The 21,187-nt window shown below is 44.1% G+C and overlaps 1 protein-coding gene across 2 annotated transcripts in view; it reads left to right on the top strand.

Annotated features, from left to right (window-relative positions):
* Positions 1-3,204: 3,204 nt before the first annotated feature.
* The window catches only part of LOC147015527 (uncharacterized), a 31,552-nt gene continuing 13,569 nt past the window's right edge, over positions 3,205-21,187 (top strand). Inside the window, exons 1-5 of one of the 2 annotated variants that reach the window (XM_085850334.1) lie at positions 3,205-3,362; positions 7,279-7,359; positions 12,052-12,135; positions 14,435-14,518; positions 18,855-18,888. In XM_085850334.1, coding sequence (XP_085706460.1) covers positions 3,234-3,362; positions 7,279-7,359; positions 12,052-12,135; positions 14,435-14,518; positions 18,855-18,888 — 412 coding nt within the window. In that variant the 5' untranslated portion in view covers positions 3,205-3,233. The remainder of the gene's footprint in view (positions 3,363-7,278; positions 7,360-12,051; positions 12,136-14,434; positions 14,519-18,854; positions 18,889-21,187) is intronic. The other variant, XM_085850335.1, reaches the window with a different exon arrangement.

Here is a 21,187-nt window from a genome sequence, read left to right as displayed (position 1 = left end):
TTAGGTGTTCAGAAGTTCAACAAAAGGAGATGACAAAGAGGCCCCTTGCATGGAGTGTCATTGAATTTGGGTGGCCTTGGCCATGTTATGATTAGGAAGTGAGATCGAAGGTTTTTGCTTTATTATTAAAACTAGTGCATGCCCACACGTGTGTGCCCGTACGTGTGTGGCCGTACGTGCATGGCCATACATGCAAAAAAAACCAAAAAACTTTCAAACCGCGTGCCAGAAACAACAACCACACAGGCCGTTCCTTCACTCTCGCGTGCCTGTACATGCGTGGCCGTATGTGCGTGGCCGCACATGCAAAAAAAAACAAAAAACTTTCAAACAACCACACAGGCCGTTCCTTCGCTCTCGTAAACGACGACTGGATTGGGGCATTGTGTTTATCTATAAATGCGCATAAGAAATCAAGAAAATATTAGAATACAGTAAGTCATCACTATCTGGAAGTAGTGCATGCCTGTACAGAATGTTCACATGCATTCAGGAATTATTGCTTGTATTGAAGTAACAACTGCTGTGATACTTACACACACAGAGTTAATTAAAATCCAAATTAAAATTAAGTTTACCTCACTGTCTTTGCTCGCCATGACATTCGCTGCCATTGACCATTGCCATTCCTAGGCCATGGTGAGGCGACAGGGTAGGAATTGTAGGAGACCTGAAAGTACAGTGTCATTAGGTATTCCATGTTCAAATTGTTTTCGTTTGAAAATAGTTAAAATAAAATAAGAAGTTTGCAAAGCATACCACCAAATTGAGATGTATTTCATTGGCAAGCATGTTGAGTAGAGCTGAATTCCTTAACACTTCCAAAGGCCACACCGTTTTGACACTTGGAAACAAAAAAAAGGTTGTGCACTTTTTTTGATAAATTATTTTCGGAACAATTTTTCTTCAATAAATAAATAATAATAAAAATTGTCTACATGTACACACCTTTATCTCGTTAGCACCTCTTCATAAACAACATTGCTGAGGAAACGACGCTTCTTCTTTGTTTCCTCGTCCAGTGCAAGAATGTGGAGGCTACTGGATCTGCCAACGTTTTGATGTCCTCACTGTTCGGAAGTTCGCATATCGCAGTTACGATTATTCGCAATTTCGTTTTAATGGCCAATTATTCAATTAGCGCCAACGTATTTTGCCTTTTTGCAATGTCATCGCAAGGAAAAACACAAAGAGAAGAGAAGAGAAAAAAAAGAAGAAAAAAAAAACGTACGTGCAAAAAAAAAAAAAACTTTCAAACAACTACACAGGCCGTTCCTTCGCTCTCATAAACGGTGACTGGATTGGGGCATTGTGTTTATCTCTAAATACGCATAAGAAATCGAGAAATTATTAGAATACACTAAGTCATCACTATCCGGAAGTCCGTATGTTGTAACCCGTCATGGGGAACGCGGCTGAGGTTCTCTTCCCCATTGGCCACGCCTACGCAGCAACATGTCCTGTCATTGGTTTGGTAAATAAATGGCCATAACTTGGGAACCACTTGTCCGATTAATATCAAACCTTGAAAAGGCACATACTCAGGTCCCCAGCAATACATCTGGCAAGTTTCAATTAGATCGGACCAGTGGTTGTCGAGAAACAGCGGTCACACACACACACACACACACACACACACACACACACACACACACACACACACACACACACACACACACACTTTGCTGGAATTATAGATAGATAAGATTAAGTGGGATTTGAAAAAAAAGGAGGAGCTTGGGCCGAGGGGGGCAGTAACCCACATAATTTGCGTTCCTGTTGTGTGCAACAAGCAACAGTGCTGTGTGTGTGTGTGTGTGTGTGTGTGTGTGTGTGTGTGTGTGTGTGTGTGTGTGTGTGTGTGTGTGTGTGTGTCTGTGTCTGCGCGTGTGTGTCTGTGTGTGTGTGTCTGTGTGTGTGTGTGTGTGTGTCTGTGTCTGCGCGTGTGTGTCTGTGTGTGTGTGTCTGTGTGTCTGTGTGTGTGTGTGTGTGTGTGTGTGTGTGTGTGTGTGTGTGTGTGTGTGTGTGTCTGTGTCTGCGCGTGTGTGTCTGTGTGTGTGTGTGTCTGTGTGTGTGTGTGTATGTGTGTGTGTGTGTGTGTCTGCGCGTGTGTGTCTGTGTGTGTGTGTATGTGTGTGCGTGTATGTGTGTGTGTGTGTCTGCGCGTGTGTGTCTGTGTGTGTGTGTGTGTATGTGTGTGTGTGTGTGTCTGTGTGTGTTGTTATGTCTTGCTTCCTTCTTGGGACTATGGTGCAGTAATTTGCCTTTATTTTGATTTATTATATCTGCACGTCAGGCGCATCTGGGAAGTTTTTTGTCATGTGCAAGCATACCTCAGTGGTAAATAATAAATAAGAAACAGAGCAATCAGAGATTGCAAACCCAAGCCAGGACTACTTCTGAGTGGTGTATTTTCATAAGTTTTTTTCTTTGGTGTGGTTTCAGAGTTCGAGATCCAAAGTTTTTTCCGTTTTTCCAATGTGGCTGCACACCACGTGACCGATGATGTCATAATTACCATCAAAACATTCTTCATGAGTATTCACACCAATGGTGAAAATTTCGTATCAATCCGACAAGCGGTTGCGGAGAAAAACACGAAAGTTCTGTGCAGACAAACAGACAGACAAACAAACAAACGGACAAACAAACGGACCCAAATGCAATACCCTGTCGGAAACCGTCGGCGAGGGTAACAAAACGAACAGGGTATTTACCTGAGGTGTGTTCCATGACCATGACCAAGGAGCTGCTCTCGCTTGCCAAGCTAGCCGTTCCTTATCAACCGTTTCGTTGGAGAACTCGCTTGAGTGCTTAAGCCGCTTGGCGAGCGCTCTACAAGAAACTTGGTAACGGAACACACTGCTGTTGCTTTGTTGTTTTTTTCTGGGGTAATTTACACATTTAATGGTTAAAATTATCTGCAATGCAATTCTGATGAATGTGCATCCATTGCCAAAGGAATGAACGAACGAGGGAATGAAGAATATAATGAGAATGAAATTTTTCTTTCTTCGTTCAATTGAAGGATATTGAATGAAAACTTAAATGTTAAAATCATCGTTTATAATTAAATGTGTTCATCTCGAAAATATTAATTGTTTTAATTGTTAATTATCTTCTTTTAATGTGTGGTTTTAAAAATGAAACTGTTCCGATGAAATTCTGCATTGTTCCCATTGTCTCCATGGTTACCATCGTTCTCAGTGTTACGTACGTTGAACCCACAAACGATGCTCATTCATTTGGTGGGAAGAACAATGGAATGTGAATCATGGCTTATCGTGCTGTCCTCACTGGTTATCTCCATTGGTCCCATCTTTTACTACCCGATCTACCAACATGAAGCGATCTTCAAACGGGTGAGTTTTAAACGGAGAGTTTGTTGATGTTATTTCCGCCATGTTTGTCCACCGATAACTCCGTCCATTGTTGGAAATTAAATGAACTGAGCTGTTAATGTAACGGAGGCTTAATGGTCCAACGCTTCATGACTGCACCACCATCGGCCACTTCGGTTCTGTGTGGTGGTTGTTGCGTTTTCCGGGACGTTTTCAGTTTCCATATTTACGACGAGTGAACGTCATGACGTCATGACGTAACGCACGCAAACACGACGCCCGATTTCAAGAGGGTGGAACGCACAGTCCGCCTCCTGCAGTGGACCGTTCGACGTCCCACGTCCCATTTCCGTGTTTCGTGAGATGGTGTGAAGCTAAGAAGAGATTTATCTATTTCAGTGGACGAGTTGTTCATTTATGAAGTAAATTTAATTTTAACATTTGTGTGTGTGGAGATCTTGGTGATGAAACTCCCTCAGAAGTGAAGCTTCGTGATCCGATTCGCCCGAAATTTGTAGATATCTTGGTGATGATCATTCGATCCAAGACCCGAGTCGTCCCCGAGTCGGTACCTGATCAGCGCTTGTATTCTTTCTGTTCAGACCAGGACTCTGAACCCATTATAAAGGAGCAGAGGTTGTGAATGGAGAGAGGAATGTAAAAAATACAGGTCATGTGATGTGGTGAAGAATACGGTTAATGGGCATCAAAATGCAAACTAGGAAATGAATTGCCGTCCCAAACAGCCTTGAACGACTCGAGAAAAATAATCGTTTCCCGTGGTCCGGGGAGGATATTTGGTGGAGCATCTTACAGATCTCGTATTCTATGCTTGGACCCCATGTGTTCCTCGTGGACCCCATGTGTTCCTCGTGGACCCCATGTGTCCCTCCTGGACCCCATGTGTTCCTCGTGGACCCCATGTGTTCCTCGTGGACCCCGTGTATTCCTCGTGGACCCCATGTGTCCCTCCTGGACCCCATGTGTTCCTCGTGGACCCCATGTGTCCCTCCTGGACCCCATGTGTTCCTCGTGGACCCCATGTGTTCCTCGTGGACCCCGTGTGTTCCTCGTGGACCCCATGTGTCCCTCCTGGACCCCATGTGTTCCTCGTGGACCCCATGTGTTCCTCGTGGACCCCATGTGTCCCTCCTGGACCCCATGTGTTCCTCGTGGACCCCATGTGTTCCTCGTGGACCCCGTGTGTTCCTCCTGGACCCCATGTGTCCCTCCTGGACCCCATGTGTCCCTCCTGGACCCCATGTGTTCCTCGTGGACCCCATGTGTTCCTCGTGGACCCCGTGTGTTCCTCGTGGACCCCGTGTGTCCCTCCTTTTTTTTAGTTGTTTTTTTTGTATACCTTTCGAGGCTCGTATGAGAGCTAACACACAACGCACAGAAAGGGGGGCATGAGACAAGAGGGGCGGGAGTGGGAAGGACAAAACAGTGGGGAATAGAGACATGAGGAGATCTGTGGAAGGGAGAGGGATGGGACGGGGAACATGGGGCACAGTGTCGGCCCCACAGGGTGGCATTGGGGGGGCAATGCCTACCCAGATTAGACTTTGTGCCCCCCAGTCACTTATAATGAGATGGCGACATTAAGACATTTGGCCAATGAATTAATGCTCAACATATTTGTATTTGTTGTTGTTGGTGCATAGCCTTTTTCCCCCATTTCCTCCCGCCGTGGAGATGGTGACATTATATGATTATAATGCTCAACATAATTTATTTTATTTGTTGTTGGTGGTGCGATCGTGTTTCCACAGTATGTTGCTTTTTGCTGTGTAGTTGTTGTTTTGTCAAGGTGTCAACTGAACTACAGTACTAGACTAATGTTAACCCAGCTAGTTATAGTGTTATGTGCACACTACAGTAGGTCTCTCTATTATGCGATGTCATTATAAGTGAAGGCCTATTATGTGCACAGTACCTTTTTTTTTTCTCTCCCGCCGTGGAGATGGTGACATTACATTAAAGACATTATAATGCTGTAATTTTATTTGTTGTTGGTGCATAATTGTAGTAGCCTATACTTGTAGCCTTTTTCAAAGCACTTTCACTGTGTCGTTTATTGTAGAGGTGAGCATTTGCTTGCTATATATAGGGGTGTTGAAAAATAAAGTGCCCCCTTTGGAAAAATGAATGCCCCCCTGCTGATTATAGCCTGTAGCCGGCACTGACGGGGCATACAAGATGGACATTACAGGGACTTTCAGGAAGGAAAGCAGGAAATTTGAAGGAGGTGGGTTTGGGGTGGATTAACGGGGGTAGAAAAGATCGAGGATTTGGATGAGGGATGATAAGAGGTGGTGGTGAACAGCTGTTTTGAAGGCCTGGAGGGAAAAATGGGATTGAATAGAGTGAGGGAGTTTTTTCCAAAGGCAGGAATAAAGAGGAATGAAAGAGTGAAGGTGAGCAGTGATTCGTGATTTTAGTAGTTTTTACCAGAAGGGGGTTGTTGGCGGACCTTGAGCGCCCTGTAGAAATGTGGTGGGGACAAATCGCAGAGAGAGCAGGGGGGGTTGTGGGGGCGAGGCTGGAGAGGAGACTGTAGAAGACAGAAAGACCACCGACCAGCCTGCGGTGATTGCGTGAGAGGCCCAAACACTCAACCTCATCGCGGGAGATCCCAATGATCCAAAATGCCTTGGTTTCCACAGCATGAAGCCGAGAAAGGTGGGAGGCAGGAGCACCAGCCCAGAGGGGAGAGCAGTACTCCATCAGGCTGCGGACGAATGTTTTGTATGTGGTTAGGAACTCAAGTGGGCTGAGGAAGGACTGCACAATGGAGAATCCCAGTTGGTGACTGGCTTTGGAGGCCAGGTATGAAATGTGACTTTCCCAGGAAAGCTCATGGCAGATAGACCCAGAAGCTGAAAGAAAGGACTTCTTTCAGAGGATTATTGAGAAAGTGGATCGGGGGGGGGGGGGCGGGTTCTAAACGGTCCTTTTGGAGAGACATAGTGAGAGTGTGAGATGTTGGTTTGTGTGGGATAAAATCACTTTGACTAGTATTGGTTGGTTTGGTTTGAAATCAGCTTGATGAGTATTGCTTAGTTGGGGTTTAAATCAATTTGAGGAATGTTCGTTGGTTGAGTTTGAAACTACTTTGACATGTATTCGTTACTATTGGTTGAAATTACTTCCACGAGCAAGAGTTAGTTTGGCTTGAAAGGACTTTGATTGGTGTTGGAAAGTTGGGGTTGAAATCACGTTGACAATTGTTTGTTGGTTTGGGTTGAAATCATGTTGACTAGTATTGGTTACTTGGGGTTGAAATCACTTTAACTAGTGTTGGTTAGTTGGGGTTTAAATCATTTTTACTGGTGTTGGTTGGTTGGGGTTAAAATCACTTTGACTAGTGTTGATACATGGTACTTCATGTTCCCGTCCTGCAGCATCTCTGGGGACCTTCCATTTATCCTCAGAAAAAGATCCCCATCAGCCTTACGACCCCCCACCCCACCCCAACCCCACCACCGAGGTTTTAGTCATGAATGGTGGCATTTATTCGTCCACAAACACACTTTCCTGAGAGTGACGAGAAATGTGTTCTGGGTTGGGCTGTTAGACGTTCCCATTGGAACCTGTGGTCAGGATTTTGGGATCCCAGGTTCAAATCCCTGATATGGGATTGTCAACAAACCTTTCCAATCACTGACATGCCAGTACAAACCAGTCCATACCATCAGAGAAGTAATTATGAGTTTACCTTTCATGGTGTAGTTAATACATCCGTTATCCCTCCACACTTGTTGATTCCTGGAGTAGACCACTCGTCCAGTCCGACCCAGAACAACACTAATCTCATACCAAACGAGTATGGTCAAAATGTTCCCCTGAGTACCCCTTCACCCTCAACGTTCATCACCATTTTGTGAAATATCTTCGATTTATTCTCAGTTCTTGTTTTCTTGTGTCCATCACACAGGAACCTGCTCAGAAGGCACAAGAGTTTTTTACATCTTTGTGGAATACTGTTTCCAACATCCTGCCAACCTCCTTTCTGAAGGTATGATCACAAACACCACTCCAGAAACACACACACACACTTTAAACCCAGAGGATATAAATGCCACCAGGACAGACACGTACTTCCAACAAAGTGTGTCCACACTTTGGATCAGGCAAGGACAACCACATACGTAACCACGCACCCCCCAGAACACGTCTCCAACTGTTGATAAAATTATACTCTTTCCTCGCTCTTCAGTGCAAAGGACCTGGAGGGGTCCGTTTGGTCTGACGCTTGTTGACTGCACCGCCAGCAGCCATTTTGGTTGTGTGTGGTGGTTGTTGCACTTTCTTGGGAAGTTTTCAGTGTCTGCATTTATGATGAGTGGACATCATGGAGTCAAGACATGATGCACTCAAACATGGCGCTCTATCTCAAGAGGGTGGAACGCACGGTCTGTCTCCTGCAGTGGACTCTTTGAACGGCTCACGGTCCAACGTCCCACGTCTGGGTTTCCTGAGATGGTGTGGAGGAAAGAACATATTTGTTTATTTCATTGGATGAGTTCATTTATGAAGTAAATTTTTTATAAATTGTTCCACCAGAGGTTGAATTTAGCGATGAGATCTGCCCAAAAGGTCTGGAGATCTTGATGATCATTCAATCCAAGATCCGAATCGTCCCCAAGTCAGTCCCTGATCAGCACTTGTATTCTTCATGGTCAGACCAGGACTCTGAATCCATTGTAAGGAAACAGAGCTGAAGGAGCAGAGGTTCTGAATGGAGAGGAGTGTAAATAATACAGGTCATGTGATGTGGTGAAGAATACGCTTAAGGCCAAACAAAAAAAGGAGTTTGTTTCCGGTTTCCGACCGACCCATTGCTTTTATATGCGACCCTACGATTTTTGTTGACAATTTGGACTCGGGCGCGTTTGACTCGGGCGCGTTTGACTCGGGCGCGTTTGACTCGGGCGCGTTTGACTCGGGCGCGTTTGACTCGGGCGCCGCTATTTTGAATCTGGCGTGTTACGTCAGTGAGAGTTTCAAAATGGCGGCGCCCAAGTCAAACGCACACGAGGACTGCTTTGTGGATCGGTCTTTTCACGGTTAGTTTCACCTATTGTGGTGGTGATGGTGGTGATGATGGTGACAGTGGTGATTTGGTGGTGTGGTGGTGGTGGCATACCTGCCAACCCTACCGATTTAGCCGGTAGACTACCGAGTTTCGAGGATATCTACCGGCTACCAATTTTACATGCTTAATTATCCCAGGGTTTTAAAATTCAGGGAAATTTTTTTTTTTATCCGAGTTACAGAATACGATACTGTACAGTACCTTGCAGTTTACGTTTTTCTGTCGTCTATGCGCGCATCTAAACCGTTACACGCGTCTGCTATCGTTAAATCTGATTATCCGCCCTTAGTTTAGTGATAGTAGACGCGCGTAACCGCCTGGTGTCGCTAGCGTCGCACGGTCGAGTGGACAACAACAAAGCCATTTTTCGCGCGGATGCTTTCACAACAATCACAATGGACACTCCTGAAAAGAAAAAGCCACCTTTGTGGTACGACAATGTTTTCAAGGACGAGTGGATCAAGGCATCGTGGAAAGGTACGAAGCACGCGTTCTGTGAGCTGTGCAGGACTGATATATCTGTGTCTCACAGCGGCTACGGAGATATTGCCACTCACATTAAAACGAACAAGCACATGAAAAACGCGAACGCTGTCAAAAGCACGCCCTTAATGAAAATGTTTTTGCCGAAAACACAGACAGCGTCGGCAATAAACACTGAAGTCCTGTTCCAAGGATTTGTTGTAGAACACAACTTGTCACTAGCCGTTAACGATCACTTTTCAAAACTGGCGACACGAATGTTTCCAGACAGCGAGATTGCGAAACAGTACTCGTGCGGGCGGACCAAGGCGACATACATTGCGTACAGCATCGCTTCACATAGTGTAAACTGTGTGAAAGAGGAAGTTAGCGGTGAGATGTTTTCCCTGGCAACGGACGGGAGTAGTGATGAAGAAGACAAATTTTTCCCGATTCTTATCACACATGAAGACAAGCAGACTGGACAGATCACCACGTCATTTTTGGACATGCCTTTTGTCAATTGTGCCACCGGGGAGGAAATTGCCGATGCTATGAAGCGATGTTTGACCAGTGCCGGACTAAACCTTAAACAGTGTTTGGCTTTCTCTGCTGACAACGCCTCCGTAATGACATTTTTTTTGCCATTTTTGTTACTTGTTTCAAAAATGTCATGTATTGAAGTGCCAGTGTAATTATTTTGGAAGCTGTTACTTGTTGCACATAATAAATTTGACAAGTAGGCCAGATTTTGCTGTGGTACATAGTTGATTTTATTGAGGCTATAAAGTGGTCTAAAATGCAGGAGAGTGCACCATTTTTTCAAAAATTTTCCGGGGGTGGGGGAGGGAGCATGCCCCTGCGTCACGCAAAAATCTACCGATTTTCATTCCAAAAAGGTTGGCAGATATGAGGTGGTGGTGGTCGTGGTGTGGTAGTGGTGGTGCAATCGACTTGCAAAAATGCACTAGACTTGCTGTTAAACTATATATATATATATATATATATATATATATATATATATATATATATATATATATATATATATATATATATATATATATATATATATATATATATATATATATATATATATATATATATATATATATATATATATATATATATATATATATTAAGCCTGGTGTTGGCGCAGTGGTTAGGGCAGCGGCTTGGGATCCAAAAGGTCCTGAGTTCAAGCCCCGTTGGGCCACTGAATTAATACACCAGGGGGTTGACTCAGCCTGTCATCCTTCCGAGGTCGGCGAAGTGAGTACCAGTGTACTGGGCCGGTGTATACCCCGGTTAAAATAGGTGTACCATATCCCTGTGTCGTAAGAGGCGACCAGGGTTGCGTCAGGAAGGGCATCCGGCGTAAAACATGTGCCAAATCACTATGCGGATCATACAGATGATCCGCTGTGGCGACCCCTAACGGGAGCAGCCAAAGGAAGAAGAAAAAGATATATATATATATATATTAATAAACAATGCATATTTTCAGCATGCATGCACTGTTAAATATGTAGAGAAATTTAAGACAGAATAAAGTGCATTTTAGCAAGTCGAGTGTACCACCACTACCACCCCCAACCACAACCAAACCACTACCACCACACTACCACACCACCACCATGACCACCACCACATTACCACACCACTACCACCACCACACGACTTCCACCACCACTACCACGAAGGAAAATATACATTTTAATCGAGTTATATGAATGTATTCTGGCAAAAAAAATTGTCAAAAAAATAAAAATTCCCTACCTCCCGACCCAATTTTTTTTGGCCATGCAATAGGAAACAAATGTTTTTTTTTGGCCTAATGGGCATCAAAACGCAAACTAGGAAAAGAATTACCGCCCCAAACGACCTCGAACAAATGGAGAAAAGTAAACGTTGCCCGGGTTGGGGGAGAATATTTGGTGGAGCATCTTGCAGACCTCAGGTGCTCCTCGTTGTCCCCATGTGCTCGTTGTCACCATGTGCTCCTCGTGGACTCAATGTGTTCCCGTGGACCCCACTTGCTCTTCAGTGTCCCCATCACTTTGATTAGTATTGGTGAGTTTGGCACCAAATTGCTCAGGCTGGTGTTGCCAAGTTTAGATTTAAATAACTGTGACGGTGTTACTTCATTTCAATAACAATAACTATTGCTGATGTTGGTTAGTTCGAGTTGAAATCAATTTGATTGGTATTGGTGAGTTTGGCATCAAATTGTTATGATTGTTGTTGGTCAGTTTGAGTTGAAATCACTTTGACTCGTCTTGCTTAGTTTGGATTGAAATAATTTTGAGGAATGTTCGTTGGTTTTGTTTGAAACCAATTTGACATGTATTTGTTACGATTTGTTGAAATCGCTTTCACAGGTGTTCGTTAGTTGGCGTTGAAATCACTTTCACAGGTGTTGGTTAGTTGGTGTTGAAATCACTTTCACAAGTATTGGTTCAGTTGAGTTGAAACCAGTTTCAGGACCGAGGAGTATTGGTTATTTGGGGTTGAAATCACTTTTGAGTCTTGGTTAATTTGGTTTGACACCAGTTTGACGAGTGTTGCTTAGTTTGGGTTGAAATCACTTTGACTAGTGTTAGGACTTGGTACTTCATGTTCCCTTCCTGCAGCATCTCTGGGGACCTTCCATTTTCCTCATCAAAAAATCTCCATCAGCCTTACGACCCCCACCCCCCCCCCTTCGGTTTAATTCACGAATGGCGGCCTTAATTCGTCCACAAACACGCTTTCGTGAGAGTGAGGAGAAATGTGCTCTGGGTTGGGCTCTAAAACGTTCCCATTGGAATCTCTGGTCAGGATTTGAAGATCCCAGGTTCAAATCCGTGATGTGGGATTGTCACCAAACTTGTCCCATGACTCACGTGTCAGTACAAACCAGTCGATACCATCATATGAGGAATTATGAGTTTCCCTTTCCTGGTGTAGTTAATACATCCTGCCCATCCACACTTGTTAATTCCAATAGAATACCACTGGTCCAGTCCTACCCAGAAAACCACTCATTTCTTATCAAATGAGTATCGACAAAATGTTTCCTTGAGTACCCCCTCACCCTCAACATTTATCACAATTTCAGCGAAATATATTTGATTAATTCTCAGTTCTTGTTTTCTTGTGTTCATCACACAGGAATCTGCTCCTCAGAAGCCACAACCGTTTTTCACATATTTGTGGAATACAATTTCTGACATCCTTACAACCTCCTTTCTGAAGGTATGAACGCACACACCACTCCAGAAACACACTTTAAACCCAGAGGTTATGAATGCCACCAGGACAGACATGCACGTCCAACAAAGTGCGTCCACATTTGTATCAGGCAAGGACAACCACATACGCAATACGCACCCCCCAGAACACGTCTCCAACTGTGGACAAAATTAAACTCTTTCCTCACTCTTCAGTGTAAAGGACCCAGAGGGGTCTGTTTTGTCCGACGCTTCTTGACTGCACCGCCAGCAACCACTTTGGTTGTGTGTGGTGGTTGTTGCACTTTTCTGGAAAGTTTTCGTCATCTGCATTTACGATGAGTGACATCATGGAGTCGAGACATAATGCACTCAAACATGGCGCTCTATCTCAAGAGGGTTGAACGCACGGTCTGTCTCCTGCAGTGGACCCTTCGAGCAGCTCATGGTCCAATGTGTCCCACGTCTGGGTTTCGTGAGACGGTGTGAAACTAAGAACAGAGTTATTTATTGCAGGGGATGAGTTGTTCATTTATGAAGTAAATTCGTAATATAATGTTCCACCAGAGGTGAAATTTAGTGATCCGTTCCACCCTAAATTTGTGGAGATCTTGGTCATGATCATTCAATCCTTGACTCGAGTCGTCCCCAAGTCGGTCCCGAATCAGCGCTGGTATTCTTTCTGATCAGACCAGACCTCTGAACCCATGATAATGAAACAAAGCGAAAGGAGCAGAGGTTGTGAACGGAAAGAGGAATGGAAAAATTTCAGGTCATGTGATGTGGTGAAGAATATGGTTTCTGGGCATCAAACTGCAAACTAGGAAAATAATTGCCATCCCAAACGACCATTTTGTCTGATCCACGAGAATATTGCGGGCCCAATATATTTTTGAACTATCATCCTACGTTACATCTCGTTTTTGGCCCGATCTGTCTGTGGTGAAGAATCGCTTTAAAGATTAAATAATTCTCATATCCAGATCCGAATCCAAATCTTCACCAAAACCGAACCAATTTGTCCACCAACTTTCATCCGAATCCATCCACAACTTTTTGAGATATCGTGCTACATATGAGTTTAGCCGCATCTCTCACTGGTGAAGAATCATTTGAAGAATTTTTGTAGTCGGATCCGGATCCGGATCTTCACCAAAATCTCATCAATTCGTCCTTGTCGCCCACCCAACTTACCCACCAAATCCATCCACAACTTTTTGAGATTTGCTGCACACAGACAGAAACAAACAAACAGACAGAGAGGGGTGAAAACATAACCGACTGCACCTTCGGTGGTGAACGTAATAAACGTTTCCCGGGGTATGGGGAGAAGATTTGGTGGAGCATCTTTTGGACCACATGTGCTCCTTGTGGACCCCATGTGCTCCAGGTTGACCACATGTTCTCCTCATGCACCCTGTTTGTTCCTCAGTGTCCCCCTTCACCTTTACTAGTATTGGTGAGTTTTCATCAAATGATCTGGCTGATGTTGCCCAGTTTAGATTCAAATCACGATGATGGGTGTTGTTTAGTTTGGATTTAAACAAATATGGCTGGTGTTGGTTAATTTGCATTGAAATCACTTTGACTATTATTGGTTAGTTTGGTTTAAAACCAGTTGGATGCTTATTGGTAAGTTTGGGTTGAAATCACTTTGACAGGTATTGGTTACGATTGGTTGAAATCACTTTCACGAGTGTTGGTTACTTGGGGTTGAAATCACTTTGACTGGTGTTGGATAGTTGGGGTTGAAATCACTTTGACTAGTGGTGGTACTTGGTACTTAATGTTCCCATCCTGCATCATCTCTTGGGACCTTCCATTTATCCTCATAGCCTTCCGACATCCCCCCCCCCACACCCCCACCTTCCCGACCTCAGTTGACTTCATGAATGGCGGCGTTCATTCGTCCACAAACACACTTTCCTCAGAGTGAGCAGAAATGTGTTCTGAGTTGGGATGTTAGACGTTCTCATTGGAACCCGCGGTCAGGATTTTTGGATCCCAGGTTCAAATCCCTGATGTAAGATTGTCACCAAACCTTTCCCATCACTCATGTCAGTACAAACCACTCAATACCATCAGAGAAGGAATTATGAGTTACCTTTCCTGGTGTAGTTAATACATCCTCTGCCCCTCCACACTTGTTGATTCTAATAGAATGCCACTTGTCCAGTCGTACCCAGAACAACACTAATCTCATAGCAAACGAGTATTGACAAAATGCTCTCCTGAGTACCCCCTCACCCTCAACATTCATTACCATTTTAGTGAAATATCTTTGATTCATTCTCAGTTCTTGTTTTCTTGTGTCCATCACACAGGAACCTGCTCCTAAGAAGCCGCAAGAGTTTTTCACATCTTTGTGGAATACCCTTCCCAACATCCTTCCAACCTCCTTTCTGCAAGTATGATCGCACAGACACACACCACTCCAGAAACGCACTTTAAACCCAGAGGAAATAAATGCAACCAGGCCAGACATGCACAGCCACCCTAACATGTACACACTCAATAACAGACCAGGACAATCGCATACGTAACCTCGCACCCCCCACGCCACCCCCCTCCCCACCACCAGAACACATCTCTGACTGTTGAGGAATCACTGACCATTTGTGGCCATTTCATTTAAATATCTGTGATGACTTGAAGATTCTTTTTAGCTCACCTTGAATGTAGTTAAGGGGAGCTTATGGGATGGCGCATCGTCCGTCCATCCACAAATACTTTCAACTTTTTCTCTAAAACCACAAATATAATTTTGATTAAACTTTACCTCAACGTTCATCACCGTATATGTACCAAATTTTGATCATGGCATTGCAAAAATTGGGCCTCAATGGGGTCTACAGGGGTTGGAGTTGACTTTTTGTGACCACGGCATGTGGTCACATGCAGCTAATCAGGAGTCAGCTCTCAGGCTCCCTGATGTCACACACTCAGGCCATCCTCCAGTCACAAGGCCTCGCGTATCATTGCACAAGGCGTGGATAGAGGAAATGAAAGGACATGTAATATATGTGAATACAAAGGGATGCAGGAGAGGACAAGAGACACTGCATTCGATCAGCTGATCCTGGCATCACCAATTCACGTAATTATGAGATATACGCTCGAAGACTGATGAGCAAATAACTAATGAATTACCTCCCACCATGATACAAGGACAGACCCTAAGAGATTTTCATTACATCTTCACATGCCACGTGCAATAGTGCTGAGATTATTTGGTCACAATCAAAATTAGAACGGCACACGTAGAGCGCATAATCTCACCTCACATGTTCATTCTGAACAAAAATACCATCGTTAACTGAACAGTGAACATGCTAATACTCAGGCCCAATGCTATTATAACCCATATACCCGGATCATCCATCCACTCTGTACTTGCATATATCCATACACCGGATCAGCACATCATTTCTCAGCATGGGTTATAAATGTCATAACTTTATTTTTCACTCACATTGGGATATAGATGAGATATCGGAAGTTTCTGATTTTTGGATAAGGATTTCAAATTAACTAATTATGACTGGAATACGAATTCACTGAGGACATCATCATTATCACCTTATATACCCCATGGAGAGTTGATGACACTGCCAAGTTTCAAATTTTTTTCGTTGAGCGGTTTCAGAGAAAATGATGTCCAAATTTTTTTCTTTTCATCCAATATGGCTGCCATTCCATGTGAACTATGATGTCAGAGTTAGCAATAAAATATTATCCATGGGGAGTCCCTGCTCTGAAAGTTTCACATTTAAGTTTTGCAGCTTTGGGGTTGGAGGATGGCCCTATTGTGTGAGGTCATGGAGCCTGAGAGCTGGCTCCTGATTGGCTGCACAGGACCACATGCCATTGTCACAAAAACAGCCAACTCCAATCACCAGACAGGGTGATGTCAGACGTCAGAGCCTTTATAAGTGCTGGTGTGGTCATTTCTTTTCCAGTCCTCGAGGTTCTTCGGTGAGTTGTCGTGGTTTTTCAGCACTTGGTCTGATGATCTGAATCAGGAAGGTGTGGATACTTTTATGGATCAGACAAACGATTTAACATAAAGAGGTTCTGGCCAGTCTTGTGACCTCTGTTTTCTGGACCAGTTTTCCTCCTCTCACCTACGGTCCCACACATCCGCTGACTGCATCTCACTCACTTTGGCATTCCTTTCTGTGTCCTTTGGAGCTCCGCCTCGTTTTATCTGATGAGGCCCGAAGCGACCCTTTTTGGGAGAGCGCATGCATGGGAATGAACCATCATGTTCAGCAGAAGAAAAATGACTCTCAGGACTGAGGGAAGGCCGATGCTGCAACATCTCTCATCTTTTATTTTGCCCTTTCATTATCTCATCCCTTTGTTTCTGTGATGTCTTTGAAATTTAAATTTAGTCGGTGTCAGTCAATTTTGTCTTGGGCTTGGCGTCACTGATAGAATTCTTTTACCCCACCCCCCCCCCCCCCCGTGTCATTTTTTTTCTTTATTTTGTCCCCATTCCATTTCATTATGAATTAAATCTGTATTTATCCTAATATCTCTGAATTTATTCAGATTACAGACATGCATACTGGGTAATAAATTATTTTTGAAAAAGTAATCGCACCAACTCCTTTGCACGTCGATCAATTATTTTTGTTGATACATGCACGATTCACGTTTGCATGCCAAAATCACCTCCACGCTATTTTGCGGAATTTATCTCCAGCTTGACTCCGTCTGTGTCCCTCAGCATCCCACCTGAACCCATTATATTTCTTTTGACAGCCTTGATTTCCGATGCCGAGACCAATTCAGCTGTCATGGGCGACTCGTACATGCGTTTGTGAAAATATTTGATTTGAGAACTCTGATCCACTAAAGCTGCCGATTCATCTCCTTGTTAACCTCCGCCATCGTCGAAGATGGATGGAGGTTACTGTTTTCACCCCTTTCTGTTTGTTATCTTGCCAAAACGAAGTTTTTGCAAGATATGTTAGTCAGCTTGTATGTTTTTTTTTTTAATTTTTTTATTTTTATTTTTTGTTTGTTTGTCTGTAATCACGTATAAAAAATTCTGCAGAGCACAGTTATCATCGGAAATTTTTGTAACTTCGCATATCAGAGGCCTATATAGGTCCCTTTCAGTGCACAAAATTTTGAAGGTCAAGGTCAAAGGTCAAGGTCACTTTGGTGCAAATTAGGGGAGTCGACAAAACCCTTATTTTTTGAGTAATTTTGATCGGATCGTCTTCAAACTTCATCGGAATATAGTTCATGGTCTGGCGCTCAGCTGATTAATTTTTGGTGGCGATTGGCCTTGACCTTCATATGTTTTTTTTTTGTTTTTTTTGTTTGGTCTGTAATCACGTATAAATCACTCTGCAGAGCACAGTTATCATTGGAAATTTTTGTAACTTCGCATATCAGAGGCCTATAGAGGTCCCTTTCAGCGCATAAAATTTTGAAGGTCAAGGTCACTTTGTCGCAAATCAGGGGAGTCGACGAAACCCTTATTTTTTGAGTAATTTTGATCGGATCGTCTTCAAACTTCATGGGAATATAGTTCATGGTCTGGCGCTCAGCTGATTAATTTTTGGTGGCGATTGGCCTTGACCTTCATGGTTAGCGTCTCAGGTCAAACATATTTGACCCCAAGGTCAAATTTTCAAGTTTTAGGAACCATATCGTGTAGTACCTCAAATTGAACATCTCGATGAGTGCTTTCTAGATATGTCAAGCTTGAGACATTATGACGTCATTTGGTGACGTTATGAGGCAAAAGCATATTTTTCATGGTTACTCTGTAGAACGATTCTCATCGGAATCTCTCGTAGGCAGATATTCCTCAAGGAGTCGCTCCTGGTGGATAGCAGCTCTGTTCACCTCAGTGTGACCTTAAAGAAGTCACACGTGGTCACCTTTTGGCAAGATACGGGTCACCCTGCGGGTGACATTGGTTTATTTGTTTGTTTGTTTGTTTGCTTGTGAACAGTATTACAGAAAAACTCCTCGACGGATTTCGACGAAACTTGGTGGGGGGTTTGGTATGGTCCAAGGATCATGCCATTAAATTTTGGACTTGGTCCCCCCCCCAAAAAAAAATTGTTAGAGAAAAAAAAGTTTTTTTTTTGCATTTCTACATGTTTAAAGTAATTTCCAATCCCCCCCCAAAAAAAAATTGTTACCCCCCCCAAAAAAAGAAAAAAATTCTTTTTTTGCATTTCTACATGTTTTAAGTGATTTCCAACCCCCCCCCAAAAAAAATTGTTAGAGAAAAAAAAATTTTTTGCAACTTTTTTTTTCAACAAAATTTCGATTTTTTTTTTTTTTTTTTTTTTTGCATTTTTACATGTTTTAAGTGATTTCCAACCCCCCCACCCCAAAAAAAAATGTTGGAGAAAATAACAATAACAGCACTGTTGACATCATATTTAATGAATAAGATATAAGGTTCACTTGAGTGACCCAGCAGTATTGGCGGCGGAGGTTTTGCACTCTCCCGAGTGATCCCCCTCTAGTTTAGCTCTGATTGGATAAATTAAATGAACATGGAATGTGTGGTTTGAGTGCTGCTTTCACCTGCATCAAGTCTCAAGTTGCCTCTGCTTTGAGTTACATTTGATCATTTTTCACCTGCTCGTGTGTGATTTACTACAAAGTTATTTAAATTTAATTATATCTTGTTAAACTTGTGTTAAATTTTAACTTTTGGATCTGTCAGTGAAAATCTCACTGTTTAACCTTTTTTTTTCTTTCTTGCAGTCCCTGAAAGCAGCGACTTCATTTTCCAAAGAATGTAAGTGACGTTTCATCATACGATCGATTTGTGTTGTTCTATAACCTATAATATGTTATTTTCTAAATATTTATTAGCAGTGATAACATCCTCTATTATCCAAGTCTTGTGCAAAATGGATCAAACGCCAGTCGTTGTAATTAATAATTTCAACTTTTCATCACTTATGAGGAGATCTGAGGAGATCAAAGTCAGAGTGGAGGAAGTGAAGAACCAGTTAGGGAAACGAAGGGATTGACTCAGCTGGACAGTGGGGTTAAGAGTCTGCTTTCCAAAATTGCAGATGACACAAAGCTTGAGGTGAGGTAGATGGGAGAGAAAGTGGTGGAAGGGTGGGGGGGGGTGTTGGTGGTGATCTGAATCAGGATGGTGTGGATACTTTAACGGATCAGACAAACGATTTCAAATGAAGAAATGTGAGGTGGTAGGAATGGGTAAGAGTAATGAAAGTAGGGATTACATAATGCAAGTCTTTGAAGCGTATCACATCGGAGGAGGGTCTGGATTGGTAATATATTGTTGCGAATTCGCGCCCGCCGGCGTGCGGTCAGCCACGTGATTCGAATCGCGGCACATCGCCCACCGGACGGACAATTCTGTCGTGACCCTCTCGGACTAACGCCGGGAGCTAGTTACGGGTGGGCCTTTCGGCCTCACCACGATCGTGCCAATCGGCCACCCGCGTGGGATAGGGTTGTTCGCCAAACTCGACCTACCTAAGTACCCATGCGGATGGTAGACCGGGCGATCGCACCTCGCCGCAGGTCGACTCTGGACACGGGCCGCTTAAGCGGTCCGTTCCGTGCTATCGGGATAACCGAGCGGTGTTATCGTCGGCCTCGACGGTTCCGATTAATTATCGGGCATGTTAAGCCCACTACAAACCCTTTACGTGAAGCAAGATGGAGATTCAAACGAAGGAAAGGACGCAGCGAAACGGGGAACAATTCAACATAATGCACTTTATTTACACGACACACGAAGAGCACACGTATATCAATTTAAAACAAAAACAACAATGCAGAGCTAACCGAATACGCGAACACACATCAACACTTATACAGTTTTACTTTACAAGACACGGCGCCACAAGATCCATACAAAAAAAAACAAAAGAAAAGGCCACCCTCAAAGACAAGGGGGCAGACGGGGCCCATGGGCCTTTATGGCGTGGGACTTGGCAGACCGAACGAGTCCCACGAGACTGTTGCAGGTTACCTGCACCCTCGCGGTGCGATGGTGGGCGAGCTCTCTCCGGCGCTCCTTGTACGAACGCGCAGGTCCGCGCGACACAGCTGGCAGAGCGGCACCTCCAGTCCGCGTCCCCTCCGCGACATCCGGACTCTCCACCGACTGCAAGCTCCAACGAGCGGGTCACTCTACGGACCGCTTCTCCAAGACCCAGACGGGCAGAAGACCATGAACCGCCGACTGATACTGACACTCACCGACCGCCCTGACCTGACCGCCCTGACCTGACCTCCTCTGACCTGACTTCCTCCTAGCGGCGCCTCCGTGCGCCCTTTTATTTCCCCGGCACCCCGCCCCTCCCTTCGCGGCACGCGGGGGGGGGGACATTCCACCAGAGAAATCGGGGCGGGAGTTGAGTTTCCAACCGTCATTCTTGTTTACCAGAGAAATCGGGGCGGGAGTTGTTGTTCCCCTTTTGTGTTCGTGGAGATGTTGACGATTGCTGGCGGAGTGGTGAGGATGGCATGGTTGTTGAGAGGCAGGTGTGGTTGTGGTTGGTGGTTGTTGTGTGATGGCGGTTGAGACGTGGTTGGTTCAAAATAAAGATAGAACAGAAAAACGGCTATCTCAAAGCGTCGCAGCCTGAATGGATCACATAAATTCCCTCTAAACAACGGGTTTGGGGCTAACTACACATGTACTTAGAGATATCTCACCCACGGGCCCTTCATGGTGTAATGCGAATTTCCACAGCCGTAACACTATATAGGAGTGGAGGGTGGGCAGGGTAAGCAGACAGCACAGTGCCAGGCAGCTATACAGGTAAAACTAACAGGATTTTAAGTTTTATTTGTAGCGGGATAAATTAGAAATCAAAATAGGTATTTTTAACTTTACAGGAATTTCATGAGGTCTCACAGAGAAGATTGTGTTCAATTTTGGTCACCACATCTGAGGAAGAACATAATTGCCAGGGAAAGGGTTCAGCGTAGAACTACGAGATGGGTTGTGGGCCGATCTCGACTACGTTATGAGGAATGGCTGAAAGTGATGGCACTTGATACATTAGAAAGGAGAACATTTGATCGAGTTGCTTATGATAATGAAG

Source organism: Eptatretus burgeri, chromosome 12, assembly GCF_056783735.1.
Source record: "Eptatretus burgeri isolate ZD-2024b chromosome 12, Ebu_testis_v1, whole genome shotgun sequence".
In the NCBI taxonomy this organism is placed as follows: Eukaryota; Metazoa; Chordata; class Myxini; order Myxiniformes; family Myxinidae; genus Eptatretus; species Eptatretus burgeri.
This window is presented reverse-complemented; position numbering and strand designations above follow the sequence as displayed.